Source organism: Rhinolophus ferrumequinum, chromosome 9 (assembly GCF_004115265.2).
Source record: "Rhinolophus ferrumequinum isolate MPI-CBG mRhiFer1 chromosome 9, mRhiFer1_v1.p, whole genome shotgun sequence".
NCBI lineage: Eukaryota > Metazoa > Chordata > Mammalia > Chiroptera > Rhinolophidae > Rhinolophus > Rhinolophus ferrumequinum.
This window is the reverse complement of record NC_046292.1, coordinates 49,507,730-49,533,968: the sequence shown is the minus strand read 5'-3', so window position 1 is coordinate 49,533,968 and position 26,239 is coordinate 49,507,730. Positions and strand designations below refer to the sequence as shown.

General features: G+C 39.0%; 1 protein-coding gene across 1 annotated transcript in view; it reads right to left on the bottom strand.

Annotated features, from left to right (window-relative positions):
• Positions 1 to 25,910, bottom strand: part of IL12RB2 (interleukin 12 receptor subunit beta 2) — a 69,939-nt gene extending 44,029 nt beyond the window's left edge. The window contains exons 1-8 of the mRNA XM_033115328.1: positions 25,652 to 25,910; positions 20,212 to 20,268; positions 15,377 to 15,488; positions 13,460 to 13,747; positions 7,935 to 8,049; positions 6,823 to 7,001; positions 5,472 to 5,614; positions 4,386 to 4,536 (exon numbers count right to left, since the gene is read on the bottom strand). Of these exons, the coding sequence (XP_032971219.1) occupies positions 4,386 to 4,536; positions 5,472 to 5,614; positions 6,823 to 7,001; positions 7,935 to 8,049; positions 13,460 to 13,747; positions 15,377 to 15,452 (952 nt within the window). The 5' untranslated portion in view covers positions 15,453 to 15,488; positions 20,212 to 20,268; positions 25,652 to 25,910. The remainder of the gene's footprint in view (positions 1 to 4,385; positions 4,537 to 5,471; positions 5,615 to 6,822; positions 7,002 to 7,934; positions 8,050 to 13,459; positions 13,748 to 15,376; positions 15,489 to 20,211; positions 20,269 to 25,651) is intronic.
• Positions 25,911 to 26,239: the final 329 nt, after the last annotated feature.

The following is a 26,239-nucleotide window of genomic DNA, read 5'->3' as shown; positions in this document are numbered from 1 at the left end:
CCATCTATCCATCCAGTTTTAGAGCCATGGGATTGGATGAGGTCACCTGATAAAGAAGGGGGCCCAGTGTAAAGCCTTAGGGATTGAGGTTGGCTAGCAAAAGAGACCAAGAATTGGCCAGTTAGGTAGAATAAAAACTAGGAATGTGAGATTTCACAGAATTCAAGAGAATCAAGTACTTCAAGGAAGACATAACTCCCTTCACCTACTACAATGACTTTAGAGGCCATATGTTCCAGATGGAGGAAAGCCACAAGATTCCCTTTGGACTTGGCATTTCTTCTTCGTGGCATGTCCTCCAGGAATCTTTCCCTGATGTTCCAAGATAGACTATAAGCCCTTGAGTCTGCGAGATCTGACTGTTTATCATTGTGTCTCAGCACTTGGCATAGTTCCTGATATACACACACATTCCCCCCAGATCGTCCAGAGAAGCAAATATTGTTTTCATTGGTTTCTGTTTGGAGAGCTTCATGGAAAGTACTTCTTCCTATTGGGGAGCTTAGGCATTTGCCTATTGGAGAGCTTAGGCATTTGCTCTCCTATTGGGGAGCTTAGTTGTTGGGCTTAGAGGAGACCAAAAGAAGAAAAGAGGCTAAGGACTGGCATCGGATCTCAAACATAACATTTTCTTTTTAATAAAAATGTTTGGATATAAATCCCTTTGGAAGGGTAAAGAGCCATTCATTCTCATTTCCTCAAGCCTTAGGCAAAAAGACACAAGTATGATACTTTCAAGTTGAGCTAGTTTAGGAGTCAGCAAGCAATGGCTCATGGGCCAAATCTGGCCCATTCCCTGTTTTTGTACAGCCTGCGAACTAATAATAATGGTTTTTACATTTTTAAATTGTAGATAACAAATCAAAAGAAGAATCATTTTTAATGACTTGAAAATTACATGAAATTCAAACTTCAGTGTCCAAAAAAAAAGTTTCATTGGAACACAGCTTTGTCTAAATATGTATATAGTGTCAATGGCTGCTTGCACACTACCCTGTTTCCCTGAAAATAAGACCTAGTCGGACCATCAACTCTAATGCGTCTTTTGGAGCAAAAATTAATATAAGACCCGGTATAATATAATATAATACTCGGTATTATATTATATATTATATTATATTATGACCGGGTCTTATTAGCAAAATAAGACCGTGTCTTATATTAATTTTTGCTCCAAAAGATGCATTAGAGCTGATGGTCTGGCTAGGTCTTATTTTGGGGGAAATACGGTACAATAGCAAATTTTAGTAGTTGTGACAGAGATAGTGTGGTCCATAAAGCTGAAAATATTCACTATCTGGACCTTTACAGAAAATGTTTGCTGACCCTTAAGCTAGACTGTTATGAAATGCCTGCTAATAACCAAGATGATAAAAATAATCTCTAGTATTTAGTTGTTCACATCTAACCAATTTTTGCAATATTTTAAAATTACAAGTGAATGAAGGAATTACCTAGCTTGTCTCAATATAAGGAAGAGTGGCTGCAGCAGGTAACCCTGCATTTTCTCCCTCTTGGGGATCTCTCACTAATCAACTATGTCATCACCATGATACGAGAGAATTCCTCCTTTACCGCTCTGGCACAAGTGTAAGCATGTAATGCTTTCCTTATTAAGTGTCCACAATAGCAGGACCAAAACATGAAAATAAAATTTTAAAAATGGTGAATGAATAGACAGAAACACCTAATTTGATTGCTAATACAGTTCTAAGGAATGGCTCATTCATCTTTATTTTGGAGTCTCCTCCTGGGTGTTCTGAGTGGTGAGGGATCACCTTCCCCCAACACCTGGGCATATTCTCAGGTATGTCTGGACACCATGCAGTCCAAAATCAAGAGTGCTTTCCCACTTGAAGCAAAATATAGTTGCTCACTTTCCAGTATTGGGCCTGACTTTGATGGATACTGATTGTGGGACTGTCCTCCTAAACACGAGAAGTGGTTTCTTTCCTCCTACTCCTTACTGAGTGGTCATTTAAAAGTGTTTTTCATGGAGGGCCATGGCTGGAATTAATTTTAATGACACAGGAAAGGGCCATATGGAGTAAATAACGGCCTCATTCTTGGCTGACATGATATAAATAACTGTGCCCAATCTATGAGAAGACAACATATTGCTCTCAGTTTTGGTAGCAGCCGATCATTCACAGTTTTAGAGAGTAATTTAAAAAAAAATTCTTACTAGTGTTCTTTTTAAATGCCAAGTTACATACCGTGTTTCCCCGAAAATAAGACCTAGCCGGATCATCAGCTCTAATGTGTCTTTTGGAGCAAAACTTAATATAAGACCCGGTCTTATTTTACTATAACATAAGACTGGGCCTTATATAATGCAATATAAGGCCCAGTCTTATATTAATTTTTGCTCCAAAAGAAGCATTATAGCTGATGGTCCGGCTAGATCTTATTTTCGGGGAAACACGGTATGAGTACACATTTAAAGGAAGAAGTACTAAAAAAAATTTCACACCTTTTATGTTTCCATCAGTTGGTTTTTCATAAAGAAACTGATGACAGAAGTAGTGGTAAAAGGTGAAACCATGCAGCTTAGAGTAAGAGAAGAGATCCTGTAACAACCCACAGAAAGATCAAACACCAAAAAGGGAGATTCAGACATTGAAAGGAAGCCAAGACAGCTTGGTTACCATGTTATATCTCAGAGCATGGGTTTCTTTCTTTATGAATGCCTGCAATTTATCTGAATAAACCAGCTTCCTTGGCTCAATTCACAACTATCCATGAGTTCATAACTCTAATAAGTCGCTGCACTCATTGTTATGATGGTAGTTTATTTTATAGGATACGGGAAAGTTACTGTCTTACCTTGAAGGGTTTTTAATCCAACAGATAAACACTTAAAACCTTTTCACACATCTCTAAACAGGTCATTATCCAATGTGAGTAAGAATGATAAGAATTCACAAGCCCAGAGTTTTCCTTATTTATAGTTTAGCCTAATGTGATATAACTTAAATATTTCTTAGCCTATTTACTACCTTGGATTTGGACACAAAATATGGCCCATTTTCATTAATTTTATCTGTGCTATGTATAAACAAAATCTAACCCATGAGATATTTTTAAAAGTTACATTAGGTTGACTACGTATAACAAAAGGACAATAAGAGTAAACTCTGAATTATAAAAATGGCAAGCATTTAAGCAGTGACCAAGTGGCTCAACATTAATTTCAGAGATTTTTATCTTAAAATGAGAGGAAATAAATTCTAATTTATTGGATGAATTCACTTTTAAACATTATTTTTTTAAATAGAGAGACGGAATTCATACAAGGAGAAAGGAAAAATATACAATTATTCTACAATTTATATATTAGGAATTGTGTTTTATTAATAGGTTCTTTAGGTCCTTGAATGTCATTGAGGTATCTTTGATAATGTCATCAGCTACCAAAAGCCATTAGTACTTCACAAAAAAATGAATGTAACTTAATCACAAGTTTATATGCACACACACATCCATGAGTTTCACAAATAAACATTAATATTACAAAATCTCCAGATAATAAAGCAATGGGTTATATGCCAATAATTTTTCCTCTAAGCTAAATTTGCACAAATTATATAAAGTTCCATACTACATTACTAATTGAGAGCTTTTGAAAACTAATACTCAGATGGCTGTTTTTTGTCTCCAAAGATTTGTTAATATTGGCATAAAGGTCACATAAGCATTTGTGCTTCAATAAAATATTTGATCACTTCAATAAAATTGTCTCCCCTGTAATTACCAAAAAGAAAAGTATGTAAGTCTAAAAATATATTTGATATCCTTTTCATAGCTATGAACAGTCTGGTGGCAGTGAGTATCAAAGGCGTGAAGAAGTGCAATGCTGCAATATTTGGAGGACAAAAGATGGCTGGATGTTAAATTTTACTTTAAAATGTTACGTCTTCAGAGTCTTCCTTCTTTAAAGCTTTTAGTGTGGCTTATAAAACCATATTAATTTTCATAGAATCCAAAAGGTAAAGGGCATCAAGATTTAACTTTTATAAAAGAATGAAATCAATTTCTGGTTTACCTTTGTGGTGTAAGAGAGAGTTACTGTGATAGTAAGTGAAAACCAAACATTACTGAGGCATAAGCTTGTAAGCAACATGCCAAACCTGTGGCAAACAACAGTAAGACTTACCTAATGTTAAAAATTTCCTACCAATATAAACATATCTCCCTGGACAGTTTCAGTCCTTAAGTTCATGTCAAAATTAACTTGTTAATCATTGCAATCATACTTTTTGATTCAGTACCAGTATTTTAGAGATTCCATACCAAGGAAATCATTGTATTTTCCTCTTTCCCTCCTTTCTTGCCCAACCCCCCATCTTTCTTTCTTTCTTTTTTTTTTTTTTTTTGAAACATACCTTCTTCTGGTGTTTGTATTCTCAATGCTTCACTCCAGTCACTCCAAATACTTTTATTAGGATGTAGCTTAGAGGAAATCTGAAATTCATATTCTGTAAATGGTTTCAAATCCAGAAAATCATGTCTTCCTTTGGCATTTGTAGTATCAACCTTGAATGAGACAGATTTTCAAAGATGCCTATTAATACTAAATTCATTTAAGTAATTTTAACATAAAGGTAAAAACTAGACCAGATAAACCTTTTTACTTTTTCAGTACTTCACATTCAACGTGAAGCAATATCAATGACTGGGTTATTGAAAACACATAATGTTAATCTGAAATAACAGCTTCTCATAAAAAGAAAATTGCTGAGATTAAGAACCTATCTATACTAGTTCCACAGGGGATCTGGAAACCAGCTGAAAAAGGACTAAACGTTGAAAACTACTAGTTTTCAAAAAGGCCTTGGAGAAGTTTCTACGTTAGAGATTATTTTTCATTTGGTCACAATTAGAATGTGATGCATATTTTAACACAGATACAGAACTGGGTTCAAACAGAAAACTTTAATTATATAAGAAATATTTAATTATTTACTATAACTCTCTTGAGCATCAGCTATATGTGAAACTCATCCATTGTCATTATAAGCCATTATATTTTACAACAATACTGAAAGAGATTATAATCCTAAACTTGTTATTGTAAAAAATTAATGCCTAATAATATATCAAAGTGCAGGGCTTTATCTTTGGAATACTAAATTCTATCTAAGCCTCTATGGACATTCCCTAATATTTCTCTTTCTAATATGCTGAAAAATTACTAAAAAGTAATAATGGGGTCGGGGGTCACTCAAAATTATACAAAATTAATACTGGTTTATGGAAGCTTGTGACTTAAAAAATTTCAAAATCAGTGATCAGAATTCAAGGTATATCTTAAATAAACAGAGGTGTGTATCACTTTCCAGTGTATCTCTAGTATATACTTTGGGGTTAAATATTCTTAAACTCCACATTTGGATGGTATGAAGACAGAGATCTGTGCAATAATAGTAAAAACCCTCCTTGTTTCCGCCCTTCACTCTAAAGACAATTACCATATTCCAGGATCTGCTATTACTGGGACGGTATCGGAGTCGGTTATGCAGCACCTGGTCCTCATCTCTCCACTGAAGACTACATCTGCTCACAGAGGCATTGACAAATTGGATTTTGAGGTCCCACGGAGGAAGGGGCATCACTGGTAACCAGGACAAACCAAAAAGTGTGATTCGGGCTCCATGGTCAGAAATTGCCTTATACGTAGACATGAGCTATAAAGAGTTGAACAAAACTCATTTCTAAGATGAGTTAAAACCATCAAATTTGGTGCAATAAATAAGAGGCAAGTCCCTGGCTTTTAGAAATAAGAAGTTTGATCGCTTCTGAGTCATTAAAATAATCCCCCTTAATCGATCCTCCTTTTACCAAATAAACTACCACCAACATTAGTGATCATGTCAATTCCATTTAATTCAATGATTTAAAGAAAACCAAAGTGCCAAACCCAAGAGTTGCAATGGCTGAGAAGGCAGAGGTGGCTAATGAGAAATATTGGTAGAAATAGTTACAGGAAAGGGACATAGGACCAAAAGGATAGAAGGAAAGAGGAAAAGAAGGTGGCTTCGAGATGAATAGTCTCTATAAAGGGATGAAAGGTAGGATGGGGAGGTGTCATAGGAAAATGCATAGCAAATGCTTATGTTCAGACTTGTAGTTAGCAGTATGAATGAAAAGAGGTGCTGTGGGAAGAGAGAAGAGAAACATATAGTATGAGGCTGGAACTTCAAGCAGACCAGAAACCCTACCTGGGATGGGTGGAATTTGGGAATGCCTGAGACTGGCCTTTGATTCAACTGGGCCAATTATGTTTGCTCAGAAATGTGCTGCAACTGGCTCACTGCAGCCACCAAGCTGATGAGAGAGGTGGAGGTAAATATTCTCAGAGCAAGATGAATTTGAATCCTGATACATTTTACTTCTGGTTTGCATCAGCTGCTCTAGCCCAGAACATGTAGCCTAACTTAGAACAGTGGAGTAGCCATGGGGGTAAAAAGACACCTCTGCCAAGAAGGGCTTACACTGAGCTTTTGAATAACTTCATAGGACCTTCTCCTTAGTAGTCAGATGGTATCACTGGCAGCTGGACGCTTCATGGGATTTGAAGCTAGGGGCTCTTATTTCTCCAATAGAAAGAATAATTTTACATAGCCACATCTACAGAGCTCTAGGATCACACACCCTTTTCCTTGTATCAAAGTAGCATCTGTCCTTTGCCTATGCCTATTTGCTACTTTCCATCAACCACTGTCCATTTTGAAACAATCACATATAGAACATTTAAGTGATTTTTAAAATTATGTTCATGTGCCAGTGTATGACACCTATAAAAAGTGAAATAAAACGTACCTATGTCCATGAATGTGAATATAAATGGAAATGAAGAAGCACTTCCAAGATTATTGATAGCGGTAACCGTGGCTACATAACTGGATTCAGGTGATTCAGGGGTTAGGTTGATTCCAAGGTCCAAATGATGACAATGATTACATTGCTTCTGCCAAGTTGAATTGTTTGGTCCGTTTAACCTGTAAATAAAAAAATTGTGTTAGCAGGATAGACACTCTATGTGATATTTTCTCCTTTTAGTACAAATGAACAAAATGTTCACCTAGTTAAAGTTCTAGACAGTTTTTAAAGATCACTCTTATTGCAAGGGGATATACTATAGGATTGTTTGTAATCTACAGTCATAAATGGGACCATATTCCCCCCCTGCCCAAATGGGACCGTATTCCCACCCTCCCTGCCTTTTTTTGGTAGGACTGAAATTTGTTTGACGTTCGTGTAAATGAACGACCATACCTACATTGCCTGAATTCCCAAAACCCCACTGACATCTTAGCTTCTTATGGCAGATGCAATCATTCTCCAAAGGATCCATTTAGGGCACAGAAGTGCCAGCTCCTAGTACAGACTGGAACCCTGGGTCCCACTTCCTTTCCGCCATCTCTTGCTCATTTAGTGTAACTCAGCTGGATCTTTGGATGGGATTATGGAATCAACTCCAAGGAACAGACTCTCTCAGACGCTCTCTTTTTGGACTCTCAAATCAGGCAAAGGTGCTTTGAGAAGAAACTCCTCCAAGACTAATGGAAAGCTACCACAAGGAAGAGTCTATATATCATGACCTCATGAGTCTGCAACTGCAAAAGAGGAAAGGGATATAATGCAGCCAGTTTAGCCCAACTAGAGCAGGGAAGAACATCCATAACATGGGCCTTAGATGCCCTGAAAAGAACTCTGAGTTAAACGTCAAACCTAAGACTTTAGTTCTCACACTAGATGAATGAACCTGTTTCAACTGATGAACACTAGGCGCTTTTTTTTTTTTAAAGTACCTAATTATCCAGAGGTGTTTATTGTTTCTTCTCTTTGGTAAAACTAGAACTCTTAGAGATTTCTAAATGTCATCTAACAGAAGACCCACAGAAAAGCTGTAGAAACAGCCTCTCACTCACTGTAAAGTATATGTAGTATATAGGTGGGTGTCTCGTCCTCTGTCCCAGGTGCAGGCCACAGTCCCACGTTCTCCCTTCTGTATACAAGACAAGTTTTGAGGTTGTTCTGGAACAACTTTAAAAATAAATGGCAAAACCATATATTTTCAATAGCACACAGGTGATATTTCAATCACATTGTTATTATTTGCCAACAAGATAACACTTTTCCTATGTCTCCCATATCTAGACAAGCTGAGAGCTATTTTAGATTCTATCAAGTTCAAATTTGCCTCTGAGGTATGAATTTCTTTTACTAACAATAGTAGTAATAGTGAACATGGATCTAACATTTACTATATACCAAGTCCTATGCTAAGTGCTTTATATGCATTTTTTTTCTCAATTAGACATCACAGCAGCAACATTCAGTACATACTATTTTTATCTTCATTTCATTGAAGAGGAAACTAAAACTTAAAGGTTAAGCATCTTGCCCAAGATTACAAAACCACAAAGTGGCAGAATCAGGACTCCAGCCAAGGGGTGGCTAACTTGAGTCCAAGCCTTTCACCACCATATTCCATTCTCCCTAACAGGTGAACATTTAATGCTAGGTCCATTACCCCAGTGATGATGAATTTACCTTTTCAGAATGAAGCCTACTCAAATATTAGCAACCTTTAAAAATTAGGGGCTCTTTTTCTCCATTGACCTGAAATATGCTGCCAAGATATTTTTACTCACTGGCCCTCGTCATAGCCTTCTGGGCTATATCACCTAAATCTAATTTCTGCAGCATCACTTGGAGTAGTTTATGAATATTTATAAGTTAATTCTTTATGTACACAGACATTGAGTACCTTCCATGGGCTAGGCATAGTTCTAGCTGTGGAAATACAAAGGTGTACAGGCAGACATAGTTCTTTCTATTGGAAGGTGTGTATTTTTAAATGAAGACATTTTATAGTCAAAGACAGAACCCACAGTTTTTCAGATATAACAGTCATCTTATTCTACCCTCATACTGGACCCACGTGTAGAAAGATGTTTCCTTTTTGGTGAGATAAAACAAGTATCCCCTGAAGCCCTAGATATCGTTTGCACTGAAACAAGCTGTAATTAATGGTATACATGTTTTTTGTCCTCGGCACACACCATAGACTGAGCACTGTGTGACCTTGGCCAAGTTAACTTCTCAGACCTTCAGTGTCTTTACCTATAAAATGGGTATAACAAAGTGCAGCTCATATAGTTTTAATAGAATAATAAACTCTTTTCCTAGGATAGACTCTTTTCCTTGTATATATATATATATATATATATATATATATATATATATATATATATATATATGTATATATATATATACATATATAAGTGTATATATATATACTTTATACATCTATATACATTACTTATGACTGAGCTACATAAAATACTATGTTAACTTTTCATTTTATATACAACTTTTTGTTTATCTTGGACTTAGTAATTAATTCTCTTGGTTTTCCATTTGTTTAGGTTTTATTACTAATATATATTATTATTATTAATATAGTTCCAAACTCTCAGGCCAATTATTTGAATCATTGTTCAACATGTTCAGATGCACGGAGAATTCTATCAATTTCATCTGCTTGAAGACCTCTTTCTTGGAGCCTTGTGAACTTTCCAATACAATGGGTCTGCCTCTACACCTGCTACCCAGCTGTCATTCTGGGATTGGCAATCTTCAGTGTCCCAAAAATGCCTTCTCCTTTTTCTTCTGTTGGAGCTCCTGTTTCTTATATCCAATGCTTTCATCTTTCTTGATTTAATTATATGTTTTGGTGGAGCACATCATTTAGTAGTTAACTGGGAAAGGATGCAGTAGAGGAAGTTTTTTGAGCTTGGCTAACAATGTCTTTATTCTACCCTCACATTTGACTGATACTTTGGCTGAGTATAGAATTCTAGGTTGAAAAGCATTTTCATTCAGGATTTTGAAGATCATGCTCTTTTGTCTTTTACATTCTAGGTTGCTGTTGAGAAGCCCAAACCCATTCTGATTCTTGAACCATTGTAATGGTCTATTTATTTTTTTGGAAGACTGTAGAATCTTCTCTTTGTCCCCATTTTTCTGAATTTTCACAAAGATGTGCTTAATGAGGGTCTATTTTCTTTCATTGTTTTGGATTCTCAAAAGTTCAAAAGTACCTGGTATCATCAATGTCTGAGTCTTTCTAGGGTAGGAGCTTCTGCATGAAATCAGGTTGCATCTTAATTTCTCACTGCCAGCATTAGGCTAAGCCAATTAGCATTGGTTCACCTGCTTTCCAGCTTCCAAAATGCTATTGATATGTCTCCCCTCTCATTGTTTTTGTTCTTTAGGGTTTGTGTCTCTAGAAAACTTTCCTTATTGCATCTTGACTTTATTTCAGGGGGAATGAAAGTAAATACATGTGTTCAAACCACCATTTTTACCCTAACCATGCATAGGGTCTTCTGATGATCAAATGAGATAGATATAAAGTACATGACACTTTTACATAATGACAAAGTTAGTCCTCATCCTCACCTTTACTCCTAAAAGTTTGCAGAGACTCTCATTTTAAAGACCACAGGTTTAACCAACAAATCATCTTCTCAATGTGAGTTCCGTGGACCATAAAATCAAAGTATCTATCTCAGCTCAGGACTTGGTTTTGGCAGTCCCCTGGACTGTGTGTCCCAGGGGAAAACAGACCTAATTCTCCTCGATACAAATGTATAATAACTTATGCCAAGGAAATAACAGAAATAAAAAGCTCTAAAAATTAAAATAGTTTACAATATAACAAATTGTTGAATATTATTGTTATTGTTCTTAAAAACCCCACTTAGTATAGTTAATAAAAACGCCTGAGAAAAATGGCTCTCAGAAATAATCAATAACCAAACATATATTGAAAAGAACCCAGTAAGAATTCATTGTTTCATTTATTGCCTTGATTATCGAAACAGGCAATCCTATGTGGATCAATCCTATGAGATTAAGCTAGACCACTGATTGCTTAGTTTCTACACAGTCTAGATGAGCTCTGGGCAGCAGAGCAGCACAAGCCCAGGAAGGGGCAGGGAAGAAAAGGCTTAAAGGCTATTTCCCCTTCCCAGTTCCGAAGAACCAGTCAACTTTATGACAGGCCCTCTCAGGTTATGCAATGGCAGTATGGACTATTGCCGATTACAAAAAAGAAAATGGTCTGCTTAGTCCTTCACTAGATAGGATTTGGTTTATTACCCTGGGTGAAACCAACATTCATTGTTTCTTTTCTTGGAATGACTAGTCATACTCAGAAAAAGGTGTTGCTTCCAGTCTGTCCTTGACCTCAAAGGTGCTAAACTTGCTCAGACAGCAGCCATTTGATGGTGTGGTTAAGGCTTGAGCACATTGCGCAAGCAACATGCTGGCAGCACCCCCCAACTGAGCTGCTCCAGATCCTCTTCACCATCTCCCTAGATCTTCTGATGCTGCAAAATGCCTCTGCATACTCCGGATGGAAAAGTGAAACATAAAAAGGAGTTGTAGCACTCTAATGTACCTGAGCAAAGACAGGGAAATGGGACGGAATGGCGAAGGACATCTGCAAGGATACCGACTGCCAAGAATGTTGTTAGCCTACTGAAAAGGAAAACACCAGCAGCACTGGGTATCTGGAACTGACATCACAGGACTGGGAATGTCTAACACAAACATGCAATGTCGCTTTGGTAAAATGGTGAATTACCTGGGTGAAATATTCTGGTGTTCTGAGGACGAGGCAGGTGAGGACCACTGGTGTTTGTTAGGTAATTTTTCACCTTGTCTCTAACCAATGCTTATACTTGTTTAAGGGAAGCATGCTCAGCTACAGCATGCTGCACACATGAAGCAAAGAGTAAAACTGGACCAAAGTGCAACCCTAGTGCTCATCACCTAAGTGCCTCCTAGGTGCCTGGTACTAGATGAAGCTCTTCATATACAAGGTACCATCTAATATACTGCAAGCACCTGATGAGGTAGGTGTTAGTATCTTCACAGTGTAGATGAAGAAATTGAGGCTCAGAGAATTGAAATTGTCTAAGGGTACACTGCTAGTGGCAGGGTTGGAATTCAAAGCTCATGCTCGTTTTATGACACCACAGGCTGTCAGAGCTGACAGTAAGTGACCGTAAGTGGTGGGAATAAGTGGTGGGAACAGGAGACCCTGAGCTGGAAGAAGAATTTTGGACCTAGTTTATGTCTCCTTACTCCCCAAAGATTTGCTTGCCCGTTGATCAGTATTCTGCTCAATACTTCTGGTGACCCTTAGGAAGATTGCCTGCCACCAGCCGTATCGTTACAGGTCAGAAAGAAGAAGTTTCCATTTTTCCTGAAAAGAGCCTCATTGAGCTCTATATCACTGTCTTTGTGACTGGGACCCTATCCTTGCATCTTGGTCAGACTGCTGCAGCACTTTTTCCTACTGTCCTCATGCCTCTTACCTGCCATTCTGGAGTTTCCCTGGAACCGCACAGGCACAGAGTGCCACGAGATCTCTCAGGGCCCATGCACACTCACTGGCTTGTCTGGCTGGGCTGTTAAGGCTGCATGCTGCAGACTGCAAGCTGCAGGCAGGTGCTCTGCTGGTTCACCCTGTGCATTGTGACTCATGCTGCAGATGCCAACTCTGATATCTTAGTTCTTACCCCCAGCAGCTGCCTGGAGGGACCAGCAGTGTGTCCAGCGGTATGGGGGAGCTAATGCTCTGTGGGTGAACTTTGACCCATGGTAGACAGCTCAGTTACTTAACCACCTTGTATCTGCTCTGCTACTTTCCTGGCTCACTCCCTCACTCTTCCTTCCCTGGAACTGTGTAACTCCCTTCCCTCCATGAAGTATTAGCATGTCAGTTTTGCTTCACGTAGTTTTCTAGAAAACTCAGGAAAAGTTAATAAGTATAATGATAGTTTTCTTTTAACCTCTGCTAAGTATGATAACCAGTGGTCAGGAGTGAATGTGGATGGAAGAACTATTTTTTGTGCATTAACTTAGAGAGGGGAGAAGTACTCAGTCTAGGGTAGTCAGTCTGGGCTGCATAAGTCAAAAGAGACATCTCTTTCTTCTTTTTAGGACGTTACTGCTTTGAACAAATTCTCCTAAGTCAAGAAGGCATGAAGACTCAGCTGCAGAGATTTACTTTCCTGCTACTGGAGTCCAAGGACAACAGGTAAATGGTCTTATGGGACAAAAAGGGAAGGGAGCAAGGGAGGAGGAGAGAGAAGGAGAGTGAAGGAGAGAGGAGGAGAGGAAGGGGAGGAAAGAGAGAGAGAGAGAGAGAGAGAGAGAGAGAGAGAGGGAATCAGAACAGAGGCTTACCAAACAAGACCTCAATTTAATTGATTTCTAGACTTCTCACATTGAGGTGCTCATGGTGCTATCAAGATAAAAATATGTCCATGTGGTAGGAGAAGAAAGAACACTATCCTATATTTGGATTTCTGCTTAACACATGACAAATACCTAAAGATCACCAATTTTTAGGAATTTAGAATGAAATGCTCACCACCAACTGAGATCTCTGCCCCACATATTCGAATCTCCACACCACCTCTGCAGGTCAGTTTGCAGAGAAACAGTGTTGTACCCAGAGGAAGACCTGAGACTTGAGTACTGAGGGAGTCACCATCCTGTAACTTGATTGTTCTATTACGCTGGTAGAGGATCAATTTGTTAGTACTGGAATGCGGAGAGCAGCCTTGTTTGGGTTTCAAAGAGCATGAAATGTTGACAGCTGATCCAAGTGAAATTTCATAGGAAGGCTTCACAGTCACATCTCCTCTCTTGCACACATCTGCAGTGAGATACAAATGCAATACTCAGTCAGCACCTAAGAAACCCATTTCAAAATGGAGGGTTTGTGTAATTCCCCAAAGCAGGGTAAAATTACCCCCATCAAATCATGCAAAGATAAATAACCTCTGTTGTTCTGGCTGTACTGGTGATGCACAATGAGAACAGAAGGCAACCATATTGAAATCTAACTGTGTTTGAATTAAACTGTACATCCTTTTCAAAACAGTAATACTATAACCAGAACTATAAATAGGACAGGGGTGAGAAAATAGGGTTGGAAGAACATTCAAGAACAGTTCCAGGAAAAGCCAGTCTCTTTATATGTAAATTATTCACCAGACTACTAAAAAGTACTTCCCAGAATAAATCACATTTGTTTCCATCCCCATTTATGATTTATAATGCTTACTTCAAAACTCATACCAAAAAAAGAAAAGCAATTTTAAAAAGCTAGTATAAACTTTAAGGGGCAGATTTAAGGATAATTCCCTGTTTTGCTATATTTGTGGTATAAAGTATGTATAATCTATAACATTATTTTATAACAGAAAATACCCAGGGGCTCTGGTGTGTTTGTAGTTGGCAATAAGGATGGAAATTCTCTCTCTATGCCATATTTGGGTATTCCTTCAGGATGTAAGATCCTGGACTGGATGAAACATTATCCAATACAGCTAATATGAAATTACATAAATGTATTCTTCTTTTTAAAAGAGTTCTCCATATTATCTACTATTTGCCAGTTACCCCATTCAACTCTAAAATAGAGGCTATTCTTACTCTCCATAAGTTTCTGTATAAATAAATATTACAACTATTCAGAATTAACAGTTTTTGGTGGTACTTGGTAATTGCTAAGAACCTCAGGATTATAGATTCACCCTAAATTTTTAGATCTGATTAAAGCCTCCATTGAAAGTCTTTTTTGGGTGATTGTAAGATTGCTTAGATCAACTATCATAAATAGGAATTGATGTTTAAAAGAAGTTATTTAAATCAAATAAAGAAAGTAGTGAAAACTCATTCAAAATAACTTCTCACTTCTATTTTCAGAACCAAAACTAAGTCTCTTTTTTACTTATGTGTTTGTTTTCTGCTTCTATGATCTTTGATTCTAATAAGCCAGAAAGTCCAAAACAAGCTCCCAACACAAAAAGCAAAGAAAATGCCAGCCATTTTTTTTAGCATAGCTGAATTCACCAATAAGTGAATTAAATACACTATATTAAATACATTATAATGTAAAACATTAATTCATGATGCTGAGCGTGGTTACCTAGCCACTTTTTTTTTTTTTTTAAATTTATTGGGGTGACAATTGTTAGTAAAATTACATAGATTTCAGGTGTGCAATTCTGTATCACATCATCTATAAATTACTTTGTACCTAGCCACTTTCTTAAGAGGAAATGATATGACTGGACTCTTATATTAATCATTAGTATAAATTAAGTAAAATACATATTAGTTACATACATAGAACCAGACTTATCTGCTTACGTGACAGAAGGTTGACTACAAAAGAACAACTATCAGAACAACTATTTACCACAAATGTATATTTCATTTGTAACTGAAAATTTAAACCACAAAGCCTTTCACAGATTAGATTACAGAAATAACTTACCTATTTTCCCTTTAACCAACAACGACATGATGATAAAAATAAGTGCCAAACAGCACACTCTCCCTGTATGTGCCATGAAACGTCACCTCTGGAATACACCGCTATGTTTTTCCTTGTAAAAGAAGACAGACTTATTCATGTTAAATATATTCAGAAAATACCAGAACGAACATCATTCAGAAGAGCTTAAAATACCCCCTGAATTTTCTCTACATTGTTAAGATTTTGTTTTTCTTTTAAATAATGAAATATACCTCTAAAACTAGTAAATTGAAAATCTTAGCCACCTCTAGTCCCTATGTCACTTAAGCTTCTTGGGGACAGCAAATGGTGGGAAAAGAGACATGACCTTTAGGTTTAAATACTTTGAGACTACTGGCAAGTTATTCAACTTTCTAAGCCTCAGTCCTACAGTATTTTTTTTTTTTTTCCAAACAGGATGGATGAATCATCATAGTCAAGCATAGTATGTAGCATGAAATCCCAAGACTAATGAGAATTTCTGATCTAGTCATGTGCTTCTGGGAGTAAAAGGAGATCTAAAAAGTGGGTCATAACACTCTCTGGAACTTAGTAAAAGATTGATGTATTTGGCAGGAAGAGAGGAATTCCAAGGGGGTTGTTTGGGTTTTCTATAGAAGTTCAATTTTACTTGTGTGTTTTCTTGTTTATTACTTACTATTTTACTAAGTATTTTCGTTTTGAACGGTTTGGAAAATGCAAGCTGGTGATTTCTGATTGTTTCCAAATATAAGACTAAGGGATGGCTCTACTAGTCATTAGCAAATTCTCTAAATTCTATTCAAGGTGGGCTAAAAAAATCATAAAGTAGGCTGGGAAGTTCTGTGATGCCAGGCCACTGGGAACCAGCTAATAGAAATGTTCACTTCTTATTCCCATACCTAGAAATGTGCCAGAATGTATTGGAAAACCTCAGAAAAATTCACTTGTTCATTCCACAGTCATGGCTGCCTTTCGTGTGCCAGGCACATTAAGTGCTAGAGACACAACAGTCTTGCCCTAGTGGGCTTCTCAGAAAGGGCCCACTTGCTCCTTTGACTCCTCTAACTCTAGCCTAGTCATCACTCAGGGTAGCCCCAAATAATATTAGCATCTTTTCAATATGCTATTCTTTCACCTCCTGATGTCTAGCTCTTGGAGGACCTCAGTTCACTCAAGACATTAGTTTTTCTCTGTTTCTACTCCCTCCCGGGGGATCTCATCTTTGCCCGGTGCTAGACGCCATCTGCATGTTGATGTATACCTTCCACTCAGACATCTCTCTGCGCTCCAGTCTCACACGTCTGTCTCCTCGGCATCTCTTCTTGGACCTCTAACAGACTACTCAACATTAACATGTTCAGTTCAAATTTTAGGTCTCTTTACTCTAAACTGATTCTTCCCCTAGCCTTTTTTTTTTTTTTAAATCTCAGTGAATTACATTTTTATCCCTTCAGTTGCTCAAACACTTAGAAGTCACCCTTGATTCTACCCTTTCTCATCCCCTACAACCAAACCATTACTAAGTCCCTTCAATTTTACCTCCAAAATATATCACAGATCAATCCATTTGTCTCCTTTTCCTCTGTCCTCACCCTAGTCCAAACTACTGTCATCTCTCTCCTAGAGGACTCAAGTAGCCCCTTAATGTGTCTCTCCAATCCGTCTTTGCCCGTTTCTAAATCATTTCCACATAGTTGACTACCTTTTAAAAACGTAAATCAGATTACGTTACCTCTTCATACCACCACTACTTAAAACACTTCAACAGATCCCCATTGCTGTTAGAGTTACATCCGAAGTCCTTACCACACATGCTGTCTCAGCCACTGCATGGTCTCACCGCTCCCGTCTTGCCAGAATCATGTACTCTACTTTTTTGCCCTGCTCACTCTGCTCCATTCACACTGGCCTTCAGAACCTTTCTTAAACAAGACATGTCCTTTGCTGCCCAGGGGACTCTGCACTTTCCATTTCCTCTGCTAGCATTCTCTTCAGGGTTTTTAGGGGCTGACTTACTCACATCCTCAGATCTCATATCATGTGTCACTTCCTCAGAGAGCCCCTCCCTGACCACCTAGCCAAAGTGGTCTTGCCCAACTAGCTATTTTTACTCATTACTGCCTTCACGGTACAATCTGTAACCACTCGATTTATTTGCTTGATTACTGGTTTGTCGTCTATCTTTGTGCTAGAATTTAAGGTATCATGAGAGGAGGAACACTGCTCTGTGCCAGCACTGAGCACTGGGAAAGAATACTTAATAAATGGTTATTAAAAGAAGGAAGGGAGAGAGGGCAGGGAGGGGGAAGGAATATGAACTGTAGAAAATTCCCTAAACATCCCTGTGGTAGGCAGAATAACGGCCCACCAAAGATGTCTACGCCCTAATCCCTAGAACCTGGGAATATATTACGTTACATGACAAAGGAACTTTAGCGATGTGATTAAAATTAAGGACCTTGAGATGGAGAGGTTGTCCTGGATTATACAAATGGGCCCGATCTATTCACGTAAGTCCTTAAAAGTGGATGAAAGAGACAGAGAGCTGTAGTGTGTGAAGGAGTGAATCTGTGGCTGCTGGCTTGGAAGATGGAGAAACGGGGCCATGAGCCAAGGAATATGAGGGCCTCTCAAATCTGGGGAAGAATCCCAGTTTACAGATAATATACAATGTATTCCTTGTGGATCTTGGTTAAAAATGTTTGAGAAACACTGATGTAAATAGAAATCTGACCATTTCCCTCTCTCTAAACCATCAAGCCCAAGGTCATGGCTTACAATGGCCTCTGTGAGCTAATTCCTCTCTTTATCACGAGCCACATCTACCACCAGCACTCTCTGCTGACACTCAGCTGTCTAGTTACACTGAGCTGCTTAGTTCCCCTGCACGTCTCACCCAATTCATGTGTCTGTGTCTTTGTTCATCTACACTGTTCTTAGACTGGCGGAGTAATATGCATCCACCCCAATTCAGCTCAGACACCTTTTATTCAGTCATTCAGTCGACAAATACGTAGGAAGCAGTTTCTCTGTGCCAGGGGCTTGGGACAGAGTGGAGAAGAAGATAGACAGAGTTTGGCTCTCATTGAACCAACATTCTGGAGTGGGGAGACAGAAGACAAAGAAATAACAATCAAATAATGTAGATAACGATAGAAGCAGAACATGAGAGAGGCTAGAAGGAGAAAGAGACTGGGGAAAAGAGAAGGCTGATCAATGAACTTGTTTCTAGCAGGTGAAGCTTGAGCTGAGATTGGCACAGGCCAAGTGAAAACTCAGAATTTTCCTGACAGAGAAAATGGTGAGAGCAAAGCCAGAGGCACAGGAACAAGCTTGCTGGGGGTGGGGACAGAAATAAGGTCAAGGTGGCTAGGGAAAGAGCCTGTGGGGAGAACAGTATGAAATGAAATTGGAGACGGCAAGAGCCAGATCTACTACGGGCGTGTTTGCCATGGAAGGGAGCGTGGATTTTATTACCCTCAAATCTACGGGAATCCACTGATGTTTAATTAGAGATTTCATGTATTTATTTAACTGGGGTTATTACAGGATATGAATTACATTAAGCACACATATGCAGAAATGAAAAAAACAAACAAAAAAACCAGTCTTAACCCCTTGCAAGTGGGCCAGAGTGGAAGCAAACAGATCAGTTAGGAAGCAATTGCAGAGATCCAGGGAAGAAAGGATGATGATGTGGACCACAGTTGTAGTCGTAAAGATGGAAAGAAGTTGTCAGATCTTTGGAAGCCTTACTTATGTCTTCAGACCAGACTGAAGCTTCCTATTAGTATCTTCGGAGCGTCCTGCATCCTCCTGTCTTAGCATCTGCCATAAGTAGAACTAATTTACTTAGGTATCTACCTGTCTCCTCCATTAGCTTGCCAGCTCTTCATGGGCAGAGGTCACAATTTGTGACAGATAGTAGGTGTGCTGAACTGAATGAAACTTAAATGGTTTTTATGTGTTCATTAATTTAACTTCTTAGTTTAATGTAATTACGTGAAAACTATATTAAATCTTATTCTGCTACAGTGTGACTGATGCCATTAACAAGATTTTATTGCAGTTATCTTAGCTGCTTCATTAAATTTTGAAATATTCTCCATAAAGGAAATTATGAATTGAACTAGAAGATAATTCAATAAACAGATACAGAGGCATTAAATAGGTTTCTGCTTCCTAGCTGCAAAGGGTATCTACAGGGTATCTTTCAGTGAGCATTGAAATTTATGTAACATTCTCCAAATAGCAAAATATTCAATACTAAAATATTCAGTTGGTTATTATAAAAATGTTTAAATGTATACATATGAAATATACATGTCTACACACAAACTCATATATGAAATAGGCAAAATAGAGGATAAATTTGAATTTATATAATACATTGATCCAAGCACAAACATGCACATTTTCTCTGAATACCAGCTAAAATAGCTTTCTCCATTTATAAGAAACTCAGAACCCCAAAGACCTTCAAGTAAATGAGGTATCTTCCAATAAAATGAAACCTTTTATCAACTGTAAACATCCTTCATTCAAGCCTGCCTAGAGGGTTGATATTAAAACTACAACTCTATCTTGAATCAGAAAAACAAAGAGTATGCTATGTCATTGACTCATCACTCAAGTTGTGACAATTTCCAGACAGTGAAAACAATGTCTCAATGAGGGAGGTGGGGGACCAGCCAGAAATAGAGCCACTGGCAGGAGGCAGAGGCAACAGTTACCCCTCAGTGTGTCCCTTCCCCCATTGCTCCAGGAAGAAACACAAAATATGCAACTACTTCAAATCTTCTTGTACGAGGCTAGGAAAAACCCTTACTTACCACAGGTGATAATTTCACATAGGCAGAAACACTTTCTACTTCCACATTACTTTTCTTCTGTAGCACCATAGTAAGTTCAAGAGGCAGCATGGTATGGTGGAAAAGAAAAAAAAGCTAGTGAATCTCAGTTCCATTGTGTGCTATTAACTGTAAAAGTGCCATTTCCTCATTCGTGCAGTGTGTAGAGTAGGTAACACAGACCTAGACCAGGTTTTGGGAAGGTTAATGAGATAGTGTCACAGACCGTAAGAAGAGCACAAAGCAGGCACTCCACGGAGGTTAGCTCCCATTTGCCCTCCCGCCTCCTGTGTTTGCATTTCTTTTTTAAATCACTACTTTCAATGTACTGAAATCACATGTTTTGTTAGACTTTAGGGAATATCATATTGTAGCACTCTTTATTCTTAACCTTGGCTATCCGATAATTTAATAAGTCAGAGGAAGAGGGAACCACAATGGTTTGCTAGTAACTACCATGTGCCTGCTGCTCCCTTCCCCTCCCAACAGCTGACATTTGAGTCTGAGCCACAGTAGAACAACCAAATGAAGGTTCTGGCGGGCACGGAGGACTGGCTGTCTTACAAATGCATGCCATCCATTACCCATTTGACTCGATGAAGCAGGGCACAGAATCCTTCCCTTCTGGCAAAGCTACCTACAGACATGTCTTACTGGTACGAGATCAGTATAAAGACATCTTCCATTTTACAGATAGATAAATGGAGGCCTAGAGAAAAGAGGGGACTTGCCAAAGGTCACACTGATAGCAGAATCCAGACCAAAACACAGGTCTCCAGATTTCTAATCCAACCTTACTTCTAGCATATGAGACTGCTTCCAATCAGTAGCAGCAGTGGCAGCAGAATATTAAAAATAATGCCAATATCAACACTGCATTTAATGGAAATGCTACAGTCTGTTGATCTTTGTTCCAGGCACCATGCACATTATATACAACCTTTAGGATACCCACCTAGTAAAGCACTTACAATGCCTAATGCTTTAATTTTCAGAAGTTTGAATCATTATTTCTGATATCCATCTCCCTCAAAAGAGGATGAAACAACAAAACCCAGTGCATATATGATATGTAACCATCTCTAATGATCCATTCCACCATGAGGATGGAAAAGGAAAATCAAACCCACCAAGTAGCTAACTTGCAACTTAACCATTGGGCCAACCTTGTCTTCTCTATGACTTTTTATGAGCTAAGTCATGCAAAACAAAACAGTCTGTTGACCGAAGCATTGTCTCCTTTTCCCTCTTGTGTCTACCATTTGGTGAAGACTCTAAGACGCTATAATATAGACAAATGCTGGCCTGTCCGTCTCTGATCAAAACAGCCCCTTCATGCCATGTTAGATGGCTTGAAGGGGAAGGGAAAGTAACACCGTATCAACTCGCTCTGCTTTTTTATCTGTCTATCCAATAATCCCATCACCCTTTACATGAGCCAAATTGGACACACACCCACTTTCCTTTCTTATGAAGCTGCTGAGGCTGTCTTGAATTTTCTCTCATCTCACTGGTAAGCATTTGTAGTCCTAATTTTATAATGTGCACGAATTTTCTTGCTCAAATTCAGTAGACTTCTGAAGTTTGGGTACTTCTTTTTTTTTTCAGTCAGAATGTTTTCGCTTTTCCCTTTATCATTTTTCGTAACAAGATTCCCTTATACTTTTATTCCTTCTTTTCTGTTTTTCTGGAATGTTCTTTCTATCAATTCTATTTGTCTTTATCTCAGATATATATATTCCATCTCAGATATATCATGGTGGACACAATAAACAGGCACCCAAAATGTCGTGTGTAAACAAGTTATATTTAAAATGCATCAGGGATTGCTTCGCGGCCTTTTGGCTGAGATCAAGTGTAAACTGCATTAGAGACCCTTATCCTGCCCCACCCCCTGAATCATTTATACTGTGAACGGTCTTATAAACTGGACAAGCATTCCCTCAATAGAACAATTAAAAAATAGAAATAAAGAAAGAAGAAACAAGACACGGAATAGAAGAAACAAGGTACTTTCAAATCAACTGATGTTATTTGCTACATTTCCTCTTGTCTTTCTTTGATGAGCTCCACAAGCCCACAATATTCACACTTGTTCAATTAAATTTGAACAATCCAACCTTCTCTATTTTTACTCTCTGCATCCTTCTAGAGCTATAAAGAATATAAGCCATGTTTAATTGGAAAGGATGACAAACTGGAAACAACATAGTGTTTGGGGCTAGAGGCTCTGGCTGCTATTCTGGTTCCTCCACTTCTATCGCAAGGGACTTCACATTTCACTTCCCGTTTCACCATCGCAAGTAACTTCAAATTTCAAAATCTTTTTTCCTTGTTTGAAAAAATGATAGTCGACACTTATTGAGAAAATCAAATCTCTTTCACTGACTTTTCTTAGTTTATTGGAAAGGCCTCTCCTTGGACACCCTCAATCATCCTATTTGGGGGCTAAGGGTTTACCCTTGGATCTTGGGTACTGTGAAATCCTGGCAAGTTTTGCTTTACCTTGTAACATCAACCTCTGAGTTTTTTTCATAAAGTGCTATGAGGCATTAAAATATTAAGCACATTACAATTCCTTTGTTTTGAAAGTTTTCTAAGAATTTCACAATTATCTTAAGAGAATTGGAGGCACACTCAGTCCACACTGTGGGTGGACTGAGACTAGTGGTCACCATCCTGCAATGTTCCTCAAGGTCACCATCCTGCAATGTTCCTCAAGGTCATCATCCTGCAATGTTCCTCAAGGTCACCATCCTGTAATGTTCCTCAAGGTTTCTAACATAGACGAAGAATTCACCAGAAGTCTCTGTACTAACAACCTCATGTCTCAACATCTCTGCCTAACATTTTACTTCATGTTTTCCTGTTCCTCTGCGTATCACTGCAAAAGAGATGTACATTAAGATTCTAATCGTAATAATCTTTTATAGGCATTTACTTAGCAATTTATCACAATTCAGAACACATAAAACTGACTTGTTAGTATTTGGTCTTCTATTATATAAAGTAACTATCAGTACCTCTATCATATAGGTGGAGTAATCTGTAAGGTGACCAAGATAATACATACACACACACACAACCCTGAAGAAAATTTAGAATTAAGTTAATCAGAACTAGCTTCCATGCTTGAGTTTCCCGTAAAATGAGAATAAAAATAGTCTCTACCTCACAGAATTATTAGGGAGGTTAAATGAGACGAGAAGCTCTTAGTCCAGTGCCTGGTATATACCATGTTTCCCCAAAAATAAGACCCAACCAGAAAATAAGCACTAACATGATTTTTCAGGATGACATCCCCTGAATATAAGCCCTACTGTGTTTTTTGGAGCAAAAATTAATGTAAAACCCGGTCTTACTTTAGGGGACACACAGTAGCAAGAGCTCAGTAAATATTATCTGCTATTATTAGAAGAAAAATGATCATATCACTTACTTTTCAAGGATATTATCAGGATTATGTTGGAGAGTCTTGCTTTTTGACCTCTCTCTTTGCCCACTTATCTGGCTCACCACTGAAAGATTAATTTGATTAGAACTAGGCTTCATACCTCCTGCATAATAAGTGACTTCATGTCACCTATCATTTGTGACATATTAAGCATTCTCATAATTATTGTCTCCCTAGTCAGTCTTCGCTTCTTGAGGACAGAGACTGAGTCTTACATTTCTTTATATTCCCTACAGTGACCTGCACAGTGTGTTGAACATAAGGGATGTTCAATACATAGCTGTACTTTAAAAAAAACAGTTACCATTAGTAAAGAGCACCACAAGATTCCAAGAGCAAAGGAAGTTGGACAAGACTTCTTTGGGATTTAGCTCTCTTTACAGGAGTCTGCACACATTTACATGTGGAAGTTGAGTGGACTGCTGTGAGTATAATTACAAAGATGGCAAATAATTGGCTAGAGAACAAAGCAGGTGTGTGATACCTCAAAAATAAGTCCACAACTGAGAAATGATGTGTAACATCTACTGTACTTGGAGGATTCTTCTTCCATAAAAATCTTACAGGTGCTTTAGAATTTTTTTTCATACTAAGATTCATTCTAATACAGGAAAGATTCCAAGCTTGCCAAAACTTGGGAATTTACCATCCTATGTAAACATCACGATATTCAAGAAACATGACACAAGCTAAAAGAATGCTGCAAACTCTTCCAGAACCTTTCCTGCCTAACAAAGTGATAGTAATAAATTGAGGATTTCACATGAAAATGGAGAGAAGAGTGTCAGCTCTTAGCCACTAAGGTCCTTTCAGTTACAGAATGTTGGACAGAGAAATAGGGCACTGTACCATTCCTTCTTAATGGGAAATGAGAATCTAATGTTTGTTTGCCCAAGAGGAGGAGGATATAATGTTATAATGTTTCCCTGAAAATAAGACCTAACCGGAAAATAAGCCCTAGCATGATTTTTCAGGATGACATCCCCTGACCATAAGCCCTAATGCGTCTTTTGGAGCAAAAATTAATATAAAACTCAGTCTTATTTTCGGGGAAACACGGGATAAGCCTGAGTTGCAACAGCAACGAGCTCAGAGTTTGGAGCCAGAAACTTGTGAGACTATCTCTGTGAAAGTGCAAACATGTCCACATCTGTAAAATGGGAATACTAATAACCACTTCATTGGGGTTTTGAAGCATTATATAGGATAACAATGTGTACCCAAGGGCCAGGTACATAATAGGTGTTCAACAAAGATTTTATCTACTCAGGATATATACATAGGGGATTGTAACAATTATCCAGAGTTTGATAAAGGATAAAGACTAATTTTGCCCCGTTCTTTAAGGGAAAAGTCTTTTCGTATGCTTTTGGGTTACTATTGTTAAGGCCTATGTCTAGACCTTAATATATAAGAACTTAATCTCTTACAAGTCTTATATTTAGCACCCTTCAATGAGATAAGAAGGGCCTCCTTAAACAGACACTTCACAGGTGAAAAAACAGAGGCCGGCCAGTCAGCTCACCCCAGCATTCTGCTAGTAACTGGCCAGGCAGGGACTCTGGGTCTGTCTACGGAGGCCACAGGAAAGTGCTGCCAAGAAAGGGGCAATTCACCCCCATGCCAGACTAAATAAGAGCCTCAATATCTTACAGGAGGTCCATTTTCAAGCCCCGAGTCACGCCTGTGGGCCTGGACCAAGGCTGGACACTGAGGGGTGCCTTCTGTCCTTTCCCAGATGCCATCCCCTCCCTTCCTCAGCCCCCCGTGATTCTGTGCCCGGGACTCAGTCTGATGGCCCCCTCTCCTCCCTCTGGCCAAACCCCAACCCAGCACCCTGAGTGAGGATTCTGACGAGGAGAGGCCACCACCCAAGCCCCCCGGGAGAAGAGAAGCACTGCAACTCCAGCCATACTGTATCCTGGGATCCCCGACACCCCTGACCCCCCGGAGCTCCTGGTCACTCACCGCGCATGGTCTGCTGCGGGCGGGGGCCGGTATGGCCCTGGTGGCCCGAGTGCTCTGGGACGCACGTGTTGCGATCGGGGCTTCTCGGTGCCAGCGCCCCTCCTCCGGCCACCGCGCCGGCCTTGCAGACCCGGGGGGTGGGCACTTCCGCGCGGGGGTGCACCGGCGTGGAGGCGCGCAGGGGTCGGACCGCGGCTGCGGGGCGGAGGGGAAGCGGCTGGAGATAGAATTCAGCTGCGCGACGCTCCCCGCCAGCATCTGCGGTTTCCACGCAGGGGTCAAAGCCGGCCAGGGACCCGCCCCTCCGCTGGTGGGCTGTGCCTGTGTCGCCCTGAGCAAGGTAATTATGTCTCCACACCTCTGTTTCCCCTGACGATATGTAAAATGCGGTGAGTAAAGCCTGTCCCCAAAGCCAGCGAGGACTGAATGAGTCGATGTGGTGAATTCTGCGCCAAGATATGATAAGCTCTACAAGATCATGTTCTGGGCTTTCACGGCCACAGAGACGTGGCGCTTGGTTGATACTCATTAGATAACTTTCCTCAGAGAAATGGTCTTCCTCTGTGCTCTGGAGCGCCCTAGGGCGGT